Source organism: Myotis davidii, unplaced genomic scaffold (genome assembly GCF_000327345.1).
Source record: "Myotis davidii unplaced genomic scaffold, ASM32734v1 scaffold339, whole genome shotgun sequence".
Taxonomy (NCBI): Eukaryota; Metazoa; Chordata; class Mammalia; order Chiroptera; family Vespertilionidae; genus Myotis; species Myotis davidii.
In genome coordinates this window covers 1719067-1733523 of record NW_006290778.1, presented here as the reverse complement: position 1 = coordinate 1733523, position 14457 = coordinate 1719067, and the positions used below count along the sequence as shown (strand labels likewise).

The 14457-nt window shown below is 39.5% G+C and overlaps 1 protein-coding gene across 1 annotated transcript in view; it reads left to right on the top strand.

Annotated features, from left to right (window-relative positions):
• KCMF1 (potassium channel modulatory factor 1) overlaps positions 1–14457 on the top strand; it is a 33484-nt gene that overhangs the window by 2221 nt on the left and 16806 nt on the right. Inside the window, exon 2 of the mRNA XM_015564097.1 lies at positions 1470–1609. Coding sequence (XP_015419583.1) covers positions 1470–1609 — 140 coding nt within the window. The remainder of the gene's footprint in view (positions 1–1469; positions 1610–14457) is intronic.

The following is a 14457-nucleotide window of genomic DNA, read 5'->3' as shown; positions in this document are numbered from 1 at the left end:
CTGGAGCTGGCTTTATATTTCTATCCAGTCTTTCACCAATCTGATGTTAGCTGTGCCTTTTTTGTAGATGCCCTTTAACAGGTGAGGAAGTTTTTTATATATTTATTCTCACTATCTATCCCAAGTTTACCTGACAGGTCTTATGCACATAATAAATGGTCAGTGTATATGTAGTGGATATGGATACATACTTTTAAATCTCCCTAAAAATTAATGATTAACAAATTAATCATGTAGTGAACACTTCCTTCCATTTTCTAGTCTCACAAAAATGGGCCTGTCCTCTTAAATTAGGCATTTGTTTCATGTTAAAAAAATGAGATAGTTCTTTGTAATGAAGTGACATAACCTATTAAATATACTTTCAATTACATTTGGTGTACTGCTTATGTAGGAAAATAGACTTATTCCTTGAGATGTATTAAAGAGGCAAACAGATTATTCCCACAGATTCTCACTGAGTGGTTGGTTCTTCACTAACTGAGTTGAGCAGAGTATGTTACGATAGTGTGCAAGTTAGCATTGGACTGAATGACGAGGATCCTTCCTGCTTGTAAGAATGGTATATGATGAAACTGCCTCTGGGAGTTGGCATATTGATCATGGTCATCTGCGCCTTTCCTCTGAGCATTTGTGTTCTTGTATATGATACACCCTGATGATTTCTTTGTGGTGACATTGGTACTGCCACAGTATATACAGAAAAAAAGTAATAAGAACCAAGTCCTGGCCAGGTAGCTCAGTTGGTTATCATGTCATCCTAATTTGGTTATTAGCCTTTTATTATATAGGATTTTTACTGCAAGTATATAGAACAACAATTGGTTTTTGTATATAGAACTTGTGTCCTGTGATGTTACTGAACTCATTTATTACTTCTAATAGTTTTATAGTGGATTCCTTAGGGTTTAAGAGGAATTCATCTGCTATTAGAGGTAGTTTTACTTCTTCCTTTCCATCTGGATGGCTTTCATGTCACTTTCTTGCCTAGATTTTTAGTAAAGTATTAAATAGAGATGCCAAGAGTGGACCATTCTTACCGTCTCTCTCTCTCTCTCTCTCTCTCTCTGTAATTAAAATTTAAAATAAAAGTAGAACCAGATGTGAAATGAGAGATGTTTTAACATTAATGAAGGGATTGAAAAGCTCTTTGCTTTATTTTTGTCTTATGGCTGTACTCTCTATGGAGAAGGAATTGGAGGGCTGGCATGGAATCCTTGAGAGAATAAGGATATTGCAAATATAAACAGGGAAGCGCTAAGCACACATTGACAGTGAATTTATTGGTGAGAATTTTAGGGACACCTTTTTTTTTAAAAATATCATTGCAAATACTTTTTCACATTCAGTTGATTGCCATTTTTTTAAGGCACACTTCAAAAAAAACTTTTGTACGATATGGTTGCGTTCTTATATTTAAAAAAAAAACTAATAATTCTTTCTCAGTGCGATTCCACTTTATTTTTCAGATTTGTACTATGGTGGGGAAGCTTTCTCTGTAGAACAGCCACAGTCTTTTACTTGTCCCTATTGTGGAAAAATGGGCTATACGGAGACATCTCTTCAAGAACACGTTACGTCTGAACACGCAGAAACATCAACAGAAGTGGTAAGTAGAACAGCCTCGTGTCTAAAATGATGGGGTTAAATAAGTTATTTCTAATATAAATAAGGCTAGGTCACTATCATGTACCTTCTCCTAAGTTTGCATAGTAATTATTAGAATTATATAAATGTATATATTTTTTAAAGTCTTTTTAAAAAATATATTTTTATTGATTTCAGAGGAAGAGGGAGGGAGAGAGAGATAGAAACATCAGTGATGAGAGAGAATCATTGATCAGCTGCCTCCTGCACATGCCCCATACTGGGGATCGAGCCCACAACCCAGGTATGTGCCCTGACCAGGAATCGAACTCAGGATCCTTCAGTCCACAGGCCGACACTCTACCCACTGAGCCAAACCAGCGAGGGCTAAAATTATATTTTAATAGCAAATTTTATACAGCTTAGGAAGCAGCATATGTTCAAAATAATGCCCCTCATTTGTCCACACTCTTCATTCACATTTGCTGGAAGCAAAGTGTAGATTTTTCACCAAATTCAGGAGCCTTCAGGAAATAAATGCATTGTGAAAAGATTAAAAGCATGTCAACCTGCCACACGGCTCTTTTTATAGTATTTTTGCTACCTGTCTCATTTTTCTTCTGTAAGGAAATCTTCACAAGGAAATTTAAAAATCTTTGGTCATGTATTAAGTAGTAATCCATTATCACATCTCACTGACTTTACTGTACTTGGTTTTCTTCTGATTAAATCTCCTGCTTTGTAGCACAAAGCTCTGAGGTCCCTAGAAGTTCCTTGCACTCTGATCTTTTCCAGTACCTAAAAGCCAGAGACCCAGAATAATACACAAAGCAAGTCTTGCCTCGAAAGCTTTTTAGGTAATTTACTTGATGTGATTCAGCATATATCCAACTTCAAGAGATGATAAAGTGCACCCAGAAAAGTCCTCTTCCCCCTTTACTGTTGGTAATAATAAAGAGGTGAGAGATGGAACTGTAGGTGTGTGATTTGGAGGATTTTGCCACAAGCAGTTACACACTGCATCAGCTAATAACCCCCTAAATGCACTCAAAACAAGTTAACTAAAACTGAAGAGAAATAAAAAAGTGTCCAAGGACATGCAGCTAGTAAGGGGCAGAGCCAGGTGTTTGGACTCACCCAGAGTCCCTCTGGGTTATAGAGTCTCTACTTAACCAATGTCCTCTATCTCCACTACAGCTCTGCTGTTAACAGCTGTGAGCAATACAGGTTCACTTTCATTCCCACTTACATTGCTGGTTTGATGCCCAAAGTTGTTAAAGTTTTATCATTCAAATAGTTGGTAGTCCTCAAGCCCACTTTTACTATCTGATGACTCAGAAATGCTCTTATTTTGCATGTTGGGAAGCCTGAGAACACAGTTGTCACATTTCACTACTGTCCTTAATTCATTCTTTTTATTCTGTCAAGGTGACTTTGCTTCCTTTTGTACAGTCCCAGACACCAGGGTGAAGAATGTTGACTGGGTTGCATCTTCATTCTGGTTGCTGTGGAAAACTTGAAATAAGTTCTACTTGATTTAATTTCTGTCAGGTGTGGTCCTTTATTTACCTAGATACAGTTATGGAGAGATTTCCCTTATTATAAACTAGGCATTCTTAAAATCAGTATAGCCCACAGGCCCTGATATACTCTCACCACCCCACAGATGGGGTGCTCTGTTTTTCATATCCAAAATTGGAGAATACAGTGGAAATTTAAGTCCTGTCTGTAAAGGAAAAGCTAATTACTCATTTGTTTAAAATAAGAGTTAGCCCTCGTTGGTTTGGCTCTGTGGATAGAGTGTTGGCCTGCAGACAGAAGGGTTTGATTCCAGTCAAGGGCACATGCCTGGGTTGTGGGTTTGGTCCAACGTGCAGAAGGCAGCCAATCAATGATTCCCTCTCATTATTGATGTTTCTATCTCTTCCTTCCTCTCCCTTCCTCTCTGAAATCAATAAAAATATATTTAAAAAAATAAAATAAGAGTTAGTTCCTGAAAGTAAATACAATTTTATACTCCTCTGTACCGGTTACAGTTTGAAAGTTAATTACTGACCATGTACAAATGGTCTTGTGGCCTGGCTCACATAGTGTGTCCAGTTACATGCCTTCATTAAGTTCCACATGTTTGGAACACAGCTCCAGGCAGTGTCTATCCTGTTTTTCATATTGATATTTGTGGAATATTTTAAGGATCCCCCCCCCACACGCCACCCCCCGCCGCCTTCTTATCAGCTCTTAGTCTACATGAGCACTGACTGCATCTACCTCTATTCCCACGAATAACAAACCCAGACATTTCAAAGTGGAAAGTGGTAAGCAGCCCTGCTGGTGTGGCTTATTTGGTTGCCCATCGTCCCCTGCACCAAAAGGCTTCCAGTTCGATTCCAGTCAGGACACATGCCCAGGTTGTGAGCTCAATCTCTGGTGGGGTGTGTGCAGGAGGCAGCCGATCTATGTTGCTTTCTCATATCAGTGTCTCTCTCTCTCCCCTCTTCCTTCTTCTCTTTCTCTAAAGTGTAAATATATTTTAGCCCTTGCTGGTGTGACTCTGTGGTTAGAGCGTTGGTCCATGCACCAAAGGGTCATGGGTTTGATTCCTGGCCAGGGGCACTTACTTGGGTTGCAGGTTCGATCCCCAGCCCCAACTGGGGCATATGCAGGAGACAACCAATCAATCTTTCTCTCTCTCTCCCTCTCCCCCTTCTTTTCCTCTCTTCTCCTTCCCTCCTTTCCACTCTCTTTAAAAAATCTATGGAAAAAATATTTATCATTGGGTGAGGATTAAAAATATATATTTTTAAAATGATAAGCAGACATGAATCTTTGAAATGAAGGTGCAAGGATCTTCTTTGAGACATGTAAGTCATTTCCTAGGTCCAGGCTGGCATTGAGCAGCTACACTGCGTAACAGCTTACTGATTAGCATCCATTCTGAAGGACTGGTGCCTATGCCACACCAATTAAACCTTTATGTGTGTATATATATATACACACACACACACACATTATTGATTTCAGAGAGAGGAAGGGAGAGAGAAACATCAATGATGAGAGAGAACCATTAATTGGCTGCCTTCTTCACGCCCCCTTCTGGGGATTGAGCCCAAAACCCAGGGTTGAGCCCTTGACCAGAATTGAACCCAGGACCCTTTCGTAGGCCAGCCGTGGGCAAACTACGGCCCCACGGGCTGGATCCGGCCCATTTGAAATGAATAAAACTAAAAAAAAAAAAAAGACCGTACCCTTTTATGTAATGATGTTTACTTTGAATTTATATTAGTTCACACAAACACTCCATCCATGCTTTAGTTCTGGCCCTCCGGTCCAGTTTAAGAACCCATTGCGGCCCTCGAGTCAAAAAGTTTGCCCACCCCTGCCGTAGGCTGACGCTCTGTCCACTAAGCCAAACCAGCTAGGGCAGTTGTTAAGTATTTTGAATGCCTTTCTATATATATGTGAAGCATATTATCAGCTCTAATATGTTAGTTATATGTAAGTGTCCAGGTGATACTACGCATTGGCCAGTTTGGCTCAGTGGATAGAGTGTTGGTCTGCAGACTGAAGGGTCCCGGGTTCGATTCCAGTCAAGGGCACATGCCCGGATTGTGGGCTTGATCCCCAGTAAGGGGCCTGCAGAAGGCAGCCGGTCAGTGATGTTTCTGTCTCTCTCATCATTGATGTTTCTCTCCCTCTTCCTTTCTAGCAGCAATAAAAATAATATTTATTTAAATAAATAAATGTCCAGGTGGTATTACTATGGGTCCCCTCTCACCCTACCCCCAATATTTAGCAAAGTCAGGGTTAATCAGACATTTTGAATTCTGGAGTTTGAGTGACTCATGTCATTTTGGTGACTCTTATCTCCTTTTCTGTTCTTACTTACATTTTTGTTTCTAAGTGCTCAATTTGTTACTTTGCCTTGTCCCTGTGTTTCCCGCCTATGTCCTCTAGAGTCTATAGACCATCACTTTGTACCTATCTACAGGATTTAAGGATCTCACTCCTCTAACCATTTAAAACCATTTGGAACACCTAGGGGCAAGAGGATATACTACAGATATTGCTGTCAGCATTAGTAAGAATTTACTGGTACCTGACATAGCTAGTAAGAAAGCCTACTGAAGGTTAATTTTGAAAACAACTTTGTTGTCCTTGTCTTATTTCTCTGTTTCCCTTTTCAGCGAGGGACTCTAAGACCCAACTTGAATATTTTCCTTTCTTCTTAGGATTATTGTAAGATTACTCAAGAGGTTTTTGATTTTGATAGTATGACATCTGACATAGAATGCATAGTGAAGGTGATTACCAGTTAAAAATTTAAAAAACAGATTGGGTATAGTCTCAGGAGTCTTTATATAAATACCAAATATAAACAATGGGATTTTGGAATTAAGTGCAAGTTCTTAAAAACCCTCATAGTTAACATGAGATTTGGTAGATCGGGACAACTAACTGGATTTTGATTATGGAAAGAATTGGAGGAAGTAGCACTGTATGTAATTATCGAAATCCATCAACCTGGTAGTAGAAGTGAACAATAGAGGTCAAACTGGATTGCAGATAGGAGGGATTTAGTTTGGGTTGTGGAAGAAACATGGTGGGAAAACTTTTGTTTAAGCATAAAGGACATTAAGAGTGACTCCTACAATTTTTCTTAGATCTTGCATTTGAGCTGATTTGTCCTTTAGCTAATTAGAAAGCCTTCAGAGTTTTTTGTTTTTAAATGGAACGTGCCTTTACCTTTAATTATGTGTAATTAATCTTCTTTCAATTCTTTGTTTATTAAATCTCTTGCAATTTATGTGAAGAACATTATGCTTATAAAGTAAAAGCACGTTTTGGTTTACCAACATTTTTTTCTCACTTCTAGAAGTCTATGTTATATTATTTTGTCCATAATTAATAACAGCCTTCTAATAGTTCACTACGGGGAACTCTTGCTTTCTATTTTTTATATAATTTATTTGCTCTTTGTTTTCATTACTCTCCAGAAAAGGGTGAGAGGAGGGGTGGCCCCTACTTTTATAGGTGCTCCATATATGTTAGTGAGACATTCCCCCCTTTTTAATGAAGACCAAAGTGTGTTTTTAACAAATTGAGTTTAATTTTTAAATAGCATGGTAGTCTTTTGTTCCAATTATAATAATTTGATAAGAAATAAAAATCAAGGAGAACAATTATTTTGAAATTTTCCACAATCTGAATTGAGACAATTTTAAATGATAAATTTTATGGAGAAAAACTTGGCATAAAAGGATACACAAATCTTTTTTAATGATTTATAATAATCAGTTTTAGCAGATAATGTGTTTAATTTTTTTATTGATTTGAGAGAGAGAAACATTGATTTGTTCTACTTATTTATGCATTAACTGGTTAGTTCTTATATGTGCCTTGGCTGGTGATCGACCCCACAACCTTGGTGTATTGACCCGGCCAGGGCACATGTATTTAATATTTAAACAGTTGTTTGAGTGTCAAGTAAAAGGAGACATAGGGACAGAATAGAAATTATGATCATCGTTATGACATTTTGTTTATAAACAATTAGATGCATTTGATCTATTTTCTCAACACATATGTTTCCTTATTAGGTGCAGTAATAGTGGAGTGAACCACAATTTTTCTAAATATTATAATTATCTATTTACCCATATAATCAGGTTATCAGGAAAGGTAACATTTAAAACCAGACACATTAAAAGAAAAAAAAAATAGGCTTTGATTGTTATTGCTTGTATTTTTTTTTAATCAAAGAATGCAGTTGGATGCTGTCTGCTCTTCTGTGAACAAAGGTACTTTATTTAATAATATGGAGAAACAGGATTTGAAAATACAGTTGTGACAGGCAATCATATTGCCACTACTCAACTGTACGTATTCAGCTAGAAAGATTATAGATCATCAGGATGTGTTGCCTTTACTATTTGTGCCTTTCATTACTTTTTTAAAAAATATATTATTACTGATTTCAGAGAGGAAGGAAGGGGGAGAGAAGGAAACATCGATGATGAGAAAGAATCATTGATCGGCTGCCTCTTGCACCACCCCCAACTGGTGATTGAACTGGACCTCCTGGTTCAGAGGTCAACACTCAACCAGTGAGCCATACCGGCCAGGTCTTTTCATTACTTTACCTTCAAAACACTTTCTATTTTATAGCTCACTTTTTTCTAGCTTTAGAATTTGGCTATCTTTGCATAGTTTTTTAATAGTAATTATTTTGAGCCCATTTACTTATTTAAAATCAGATAGTTGTACTTTGGATTTTAAGGGTGATGGCCATTAGTATACCAGCAGATTACTTAGTTGATAGCAGAGAAGGAAATGATAAGAGGCGCTTTGGATAGTTCAGATTTGTTCTGGGATAATCCTATGAATATGTGTCGTGATACTTGTAGAGATGCTTCTGTAAGAAATCAGTTTCTTAAGATGCTATGAAAATCAAAAGGGGAATCACTGAGATTATCATGAAAATGAGGTAATAGTAGCTCTTTCAGAAAGGTGTCTGTGCCAGCTATTGAAAGTATGTTGCCATCTCTGGGTAGGGTTTTTATTACTCCTACTTTTCTCGTGTTGAATTGAAATCCTGCAGGGGAAGGTGAACAGGCAGTTTTCAGAATGGGAAGAGCACGTGGAGTGAAAGGAAGTGCTATAGAGAGAGCAGCAGGTGGTAGAGACATTCATTTTGAATTCCTTTTTCTTTGGCCACTGGCCTGGTTTCTTCTTTCTCCTATGAAATACTGGTTTGTATAGTTCCGTGTCCAGATAGTTGATTTCAAGTTGGTGCATAGAATGTTTTGCAGGGCCTGCAGGAAGATTTGTCGGGAAGGTAGGATAAAGTAAAGAAGGAAGCTCTCTGGCAATTGTTGGCAAATTATAAGGTAGCACAGAGTTCTTTATGTACTTTCAAGCCTTCCCTCCTCTTACCACCCCTTTCCCCACTGTGCCCCTCGCATTTAAAAATAAAAAAATAAACTGGTTAGGACAATTATTTTCAGATGCCAATCTTGTATTCAAAGTGAAGTCATTCTTTCTAAGAAGCCCTACTGCACGCCACCTCACTGAACAAGCTCCCTGGAGGAGAGGAGCATGCACCCTCTGTCCTCACCAGGCTCTGATTTCTACGACCGTGTAAACAGCATAGCGCCACCAGCTTAGGGGGAGCTCATCTCTGGTTCTTCACTAAAATTGTTGCTGGCCCTTGGGCACTGCCCCCATTCCTGTTCCCCTGCCGCATGCTGTTCTAATTGACACCATTAAGCAATAAGCGGTTCCCATTTCCCTTTCTTAAGTCCACAGATAGAATACCCAGCTTACCCCAGGGAAGACAGAAGAGGAAAGCCTTACATTGGGGTTTTCTTCTAGGAGAGCACGGTGCTCACAACTAGAGAATTGTGGGAAGTCAAGCTCTGGCTCTTTTGGAGTTATTTATTTTTAAAAATATTTTTAATTGATTTTAGAGATAACGGGGGGGGGCATACATCAGTGATTAGAGAGAATCATAGATTGGCTGTCTCCTGCATGCCCTATACTAGGGATCGAGCCCACAACCAGGCATGTGCCCTGACTGGGAATCATTGAACCATAACTTCCTGTTCACAGGTCAACACTCAACCACTAAGCCATGTGGCCGGGCTAGAGTTTTTTAGACGCTCTATCCACTGAACCAAACCGGCTTTGGCTAGAGTTATTTTTTATTGTGGCTAAATATGTTACTTCAAGGTTTGTGAATCCCAGAACATCAACATACACATATAATTTATGTTTCTGTCCACAAAACATGTTTAAAAGCAAATCTTAATTACTTAGGACTTTTAAATCAAGCATAACATGTAAGGAAAATTAAAAACTTTTGTATATAACAAAGACCACTGAATTTCTAAATGCTAACTCTCTAAAAGCAGGTGACAGATCCAACATCAGCATTATATGGGGAAAATGGAACTGAGGAGAAAAACAAAACTTTATATGAATTAATTCATATTTAATCATAAGTAAATTTCAGTGTTCCACTGCAACAACAGAAAATTAGAATACTATCGAGTTGAACAGTGTACTTACTCACATCTTGTAAGGACCTGTATCTGTTTTGGCAAAATGTATGATTACAGTGGCAGTAGATGGAGAGATGGTTGTTATGGGAAATAAATTGAGTCTGCCAAGTGAGACCAGATAATAAAACGTTTAAAACTAGAATATTTTTCCACTTGGTTTGGTGAGTAATAAAGAGACATTTGACACCTGTACAGAGGAATGGCATGACTTTCTTCACCATCATGCCACCTAGGCTGTCATTGGGAAGGGACGCATGGTAGGGTTCCAGGGATTCTGTGGTCCTTTTGAAACAGGATGACCTAATCATAATGATTACGTGAAAGAACGTGGATCAAAAAAGGATAGAAACTGCAAAGAAGCTGTGCTGCCTGTTATAAGATCATGGTTGCCAGAAAAATGATGCATCAAACATTTGGTGTTTCCAGAAAGTAACAATATAAGGTGATGTAGTGAAATCACAACTTTTGTGTGCTGTTGTTTTTAATTCCAGTTTCTAGTTATCTTTTTTAATATATTTTTATTGATTTCAGAGAGGAAGAGAGAGAGAGAGAGAGAGAGAGAAACATCAATGGTGAGAGAGAACCATTGATTGGTTGCCTCCTGCACAACCCTTACTGGGGATGGAGCCCGCAACACCTGGCATGTGGCCTTCACCAGAATTGAACCCGAGACCCTCTCAGTCTGCAGGCCGACACTCCATCCACTGGGCCAAACCAGCTAGGGCTGAAATCACAACTTTTTAAAAAAGCATTTTTATGCCAAGACCGGTTTGGCTCAATGGATAGAGCGTCGGCCTGCAGACTGAGAGGTCCTGGGTTCGATTCCGGTCAGGGGCATGTACCTGGGTTGCGGGCACATCCCCAATGGGAGATGTGCAGGAGGCAGCTGATTGATGTTTCTCTCTCATCGATGTTTCTAACTCTCTATCTCTCTCCCTTCCTCTCTGTAAAAAATCAATAAAATATATTTTTTTTAAAAAGAAGCATTTTTATTGCGATATAATTGACAAATAACATTATATTTGTTTCAGATGTACAACATGATTCAATTATTTCTGTACATTGCAAAATGATCACCATAAGTCAAGTTAACAGCCAACACCACACAGAGTTACAAATTTGTTTTTCTTTTTTTATATATATTGTCCCTCATTTTTCCCTCTTACCCTCCTCCACCCAGACCCTATCACCCCTAGGCCCAAATTTAGGAAACACCACCCTATTATCTGTGTCCACGGCTATGCATATAAGATCTAAGTTTGAAATCACAACTTTTGAACAGATATTCTCTAAAGGAAAATGTTTCTCATAAACCTAAAACTAGTCGCTTAAAAGAAAGGAGTTTATCAAGTTTGTGCTCCCAAAACTGAGTCAAGAACTGCCAATTGCCAAGACAGGTATTTCATTTAAGGTATTTGTTGTTAACACAGAGCATGACATCCCATAGTTGAAGGGCAGTTCATATGGTCTGAGAGGACGATGCATCAAAATGAATTGGCATGCTTTTGGTGAAAGGACAGTCTCTACATAATGCTGCAGGCTAACTTCCGTTCAAGCCAGGCAGTAGGGACAGGCTTCATAGACCTGATCGGCAGTTTTAAAAAATGTATTTTTTTTCAGCAGTGGAGGGGAAGAAACGTGTTATGAAGCCTATCCAAAAAGAAAAGGAAAGAGAAAAGAACTCATCACATGGAACTTAACTCTTCCTCTGTTGTTTTTAAAGCTCTAAACAGTACCTAGAGCAGGGGTCCTCAAACTAGGACCTGCGGGCCACATGCAAATACAAATATTATATTTGTTCCCGTTTTGTTTTTTTACTTCAAAATAAGATACGTGCAGTGTGCATAGGAATTTGTTCATAGTTTTTTTTTTTTTAAACTATAGTCCGGCCCTCCAACAGTCTGAGGGACAGTGAACTGGCCCCCTGTTAAAAAGTTTGAGGACCCCTGACTAGAGCAAGGATGCTGTCTGGTGGGGAGTGTGAGTTCAAGAAAGGCTGGAGGAAATCTCACCTGGCTGTAGACTGGTTAATGAAATGATCCTTAAAAACAAAACCCATGCATGCTGACTTTAGATTATTTTTGTGTTTGTGTGGACATGGCCTGTCTCAAAGGAAAAGTTTTGCAAGTTAAGTAGAGACTTAGCATTTATATGTGGACTTTAAGAGGTTTGTTCTAGACCAGGGGTGGGCAAACTTTTTGACTTGAGGGCCACAATGGGTTCTTAAACTGGACCGGAGGGCCGGAACAAAAGCATGGATGGAGTGTTTGTGTGAACTAATATAAATTCAAAGTAAACGTCATTACATAAAAGGGTACGGTCTTTTTTTTTTTTTTTTTTTAGTTTTATTCATTTCAAACAGGCCGGATCCTGCCCGTGGGCCGTAGTTTGCCCACGGCTGTTCTAGACATTGGTAACCACCTGTGTGAAGAATCTGCACTGCCTGGTTGCTGGCTGTGAATCATAAACTGGGACCACATGGGAAAGTGGAAACTCCATTATGGTCTAAGCATGGGATCTCAGTACATTGGTAAAGGCTTCCAAATGGGTTGCAGATGAAAAGCAGGACCGATGCTGCCCTTCGGTGGCAAGGTGGAGCGAAGGGGAAGATGAGCAGTGTGTGAGGATGGGGTAATACGGCAACATCTGGTGTTTCATACACAGGGTAAATATTTAGTTTTCAGGTCCATTCTATATTTAAGCTATAGTTGCCTGATTTATTCAGTTATAAGATAACTGGGACCCTTGTCAAAAATACAGAATCTTGAAACTCCTAGACTCAGTTTCCAGGAAGGAGCCTGGGAAACTATATTTTTTAAAATCTGCAGTCAAATTTAGGAAACACTGACTTAAGCCAATTCAGTAAGCCTTAATGTTGACAAGTTGTTATAATTTTATTTGTTATATAAAATTTTCTTGTTCGAGAAATAGGCATTATCATATCATATGACAGAAGTATAATAAATGTTAATGTTGACAAACTCATAATTTTAGAGTCAGTAGCTTATCGTTTGTGTGGAATTTTGCTGTCCTGTATAAGGATTAGGTACCATCATGTGAACGTAAGATATACTCAAGACTAAGCAGTATTTGTGATCCTGAATGTCAAGGGTGGTGTTCAGTCTGCCCCTCTCTCCCCTACCTCTTCCCCGTTTCTCCTACCCTGTTTTGTTCTTGTTTTTCTTTCTTCTTGTTCCCTCCATTACTTCTCAGAGAGTACAACCTGCCCTGGCCGGGTTTGCTCAGTGGTTAGAGTGTCAACCCGAGGACCATCAGGTCTTGGGTTCGATTCCTGGTCAATAGCAATGTGCTTGGTTGTAGGCTCCATCGCAGGCTTTGGTCAGGGTGTGGGGTATGTGCGGGAGACAATCAGTCGATGTTCTCTCTCTCTCATATCGATGTTTTTCTCTCTCCTCCTCTCACTCCCTCCACTTTCTCTCTAAAGGTCAATGGAAAAAATATCCTCTGGTGAGAATTTTTAAAAAGTAAGAAAAGGAAAGTACTTAAGTTACCCAAATTCTTATGTTAGAACATGAATTAGCTTGCTAAGTATATAAAACATAAAAGATGATTAGGGCCGAAACCGGTTTGGAACAGTGGATAGAGCGTTGGCCTGTGGACTGAAAGGTCCCAGATTCGATTCTGGTCAAGGGTATGTACCTGGGTTGCGGGCACATCCCCAGTAGGAGGTGTGCAGGAGGCAGCTGGATCGATGTTTCTCTCTCATCAATATTTCTAACTCTATCTCTCTCCCTTCCTCTCTGTAAAAAATCAATAAAATATTTTAAAAAATAATTTAAGAAAATAAAATAAAAGGTGACGAGGCATCTGGTCCCATCAGCAGTTCCAAATCCTCATCTGAGTTACCTTCATCTGGCCCGAGTGTGACAACTTCTTCCACTTGGTTCTAATCTAGTCTCTTAATTTTTCTACACCAGCTGCTAAGCCAGGTGATCCTCCTGCTCTAGTAATTCCTTACGTTGGTAGTTCATTCTTTATCGCTAGTTACTATAAAAGTTTGAGTACTTGTTTTATCTCTCTCTGAACAAAGCAGTTCTGAATACCTTCATCTTGCCATCTTAGCACACTTAATACAACAAAATCTTAGCACACTTACTATAACAAAATCTAAAAGACTTTGATTTATAGACCTGAAACTAATATACTTTGTTAAAGATCTTGATTGTCTTTCTATTTTACATCCTCACCTCCGAGTGCTTTTCTAGTTTGTAGGATATTATCAGTCTTATTAGAATATCCTTAGTGTTTCTGGTATCTGTCCTTTCCCACTCTGCCTTCCTTCCAGGAATGTGTATTCCTGAGGAGACTTCTCATCCAGGAGCGTTACATGCATCCTCAGCACTGAAACTTCTGCAGCTGTCTCTGTGCAAGTCAAGATGCACATAGATTTTATCCAAAGGCCAATCTAAAAAGATGCCTTTTCTCTCTTTAGATAAAAGTCTTAAACTGTGTAGTCTTATGATACTACTAGGGGCCCGGTGCACGAAATTCGTGCACTGGGGGGGTGGGGGGAGTGTCCCTCAGCCCAGCCTGCCCCCCCTCACATACTGGGAGCCCTCAGGCATTGACCCCCATCACCCTCCAATCGCCTGATCGGCCCCTTGCCCAGGCCTGACGCCTCTGCCAGAGGTGTCAGGCTTGGACAGGGGATCCCCAGCTCCCCCCGATCACTGGCTCTAACCACTGCCCAGGCCTGAGGTCTCTGGCCCAGGAATCATGCCTGGGCAGGGGACCCCCATCTCCCTCTGCTCGCTTGCTCCACCCCCCGCCCAAGCCTGATGCCTCTGAC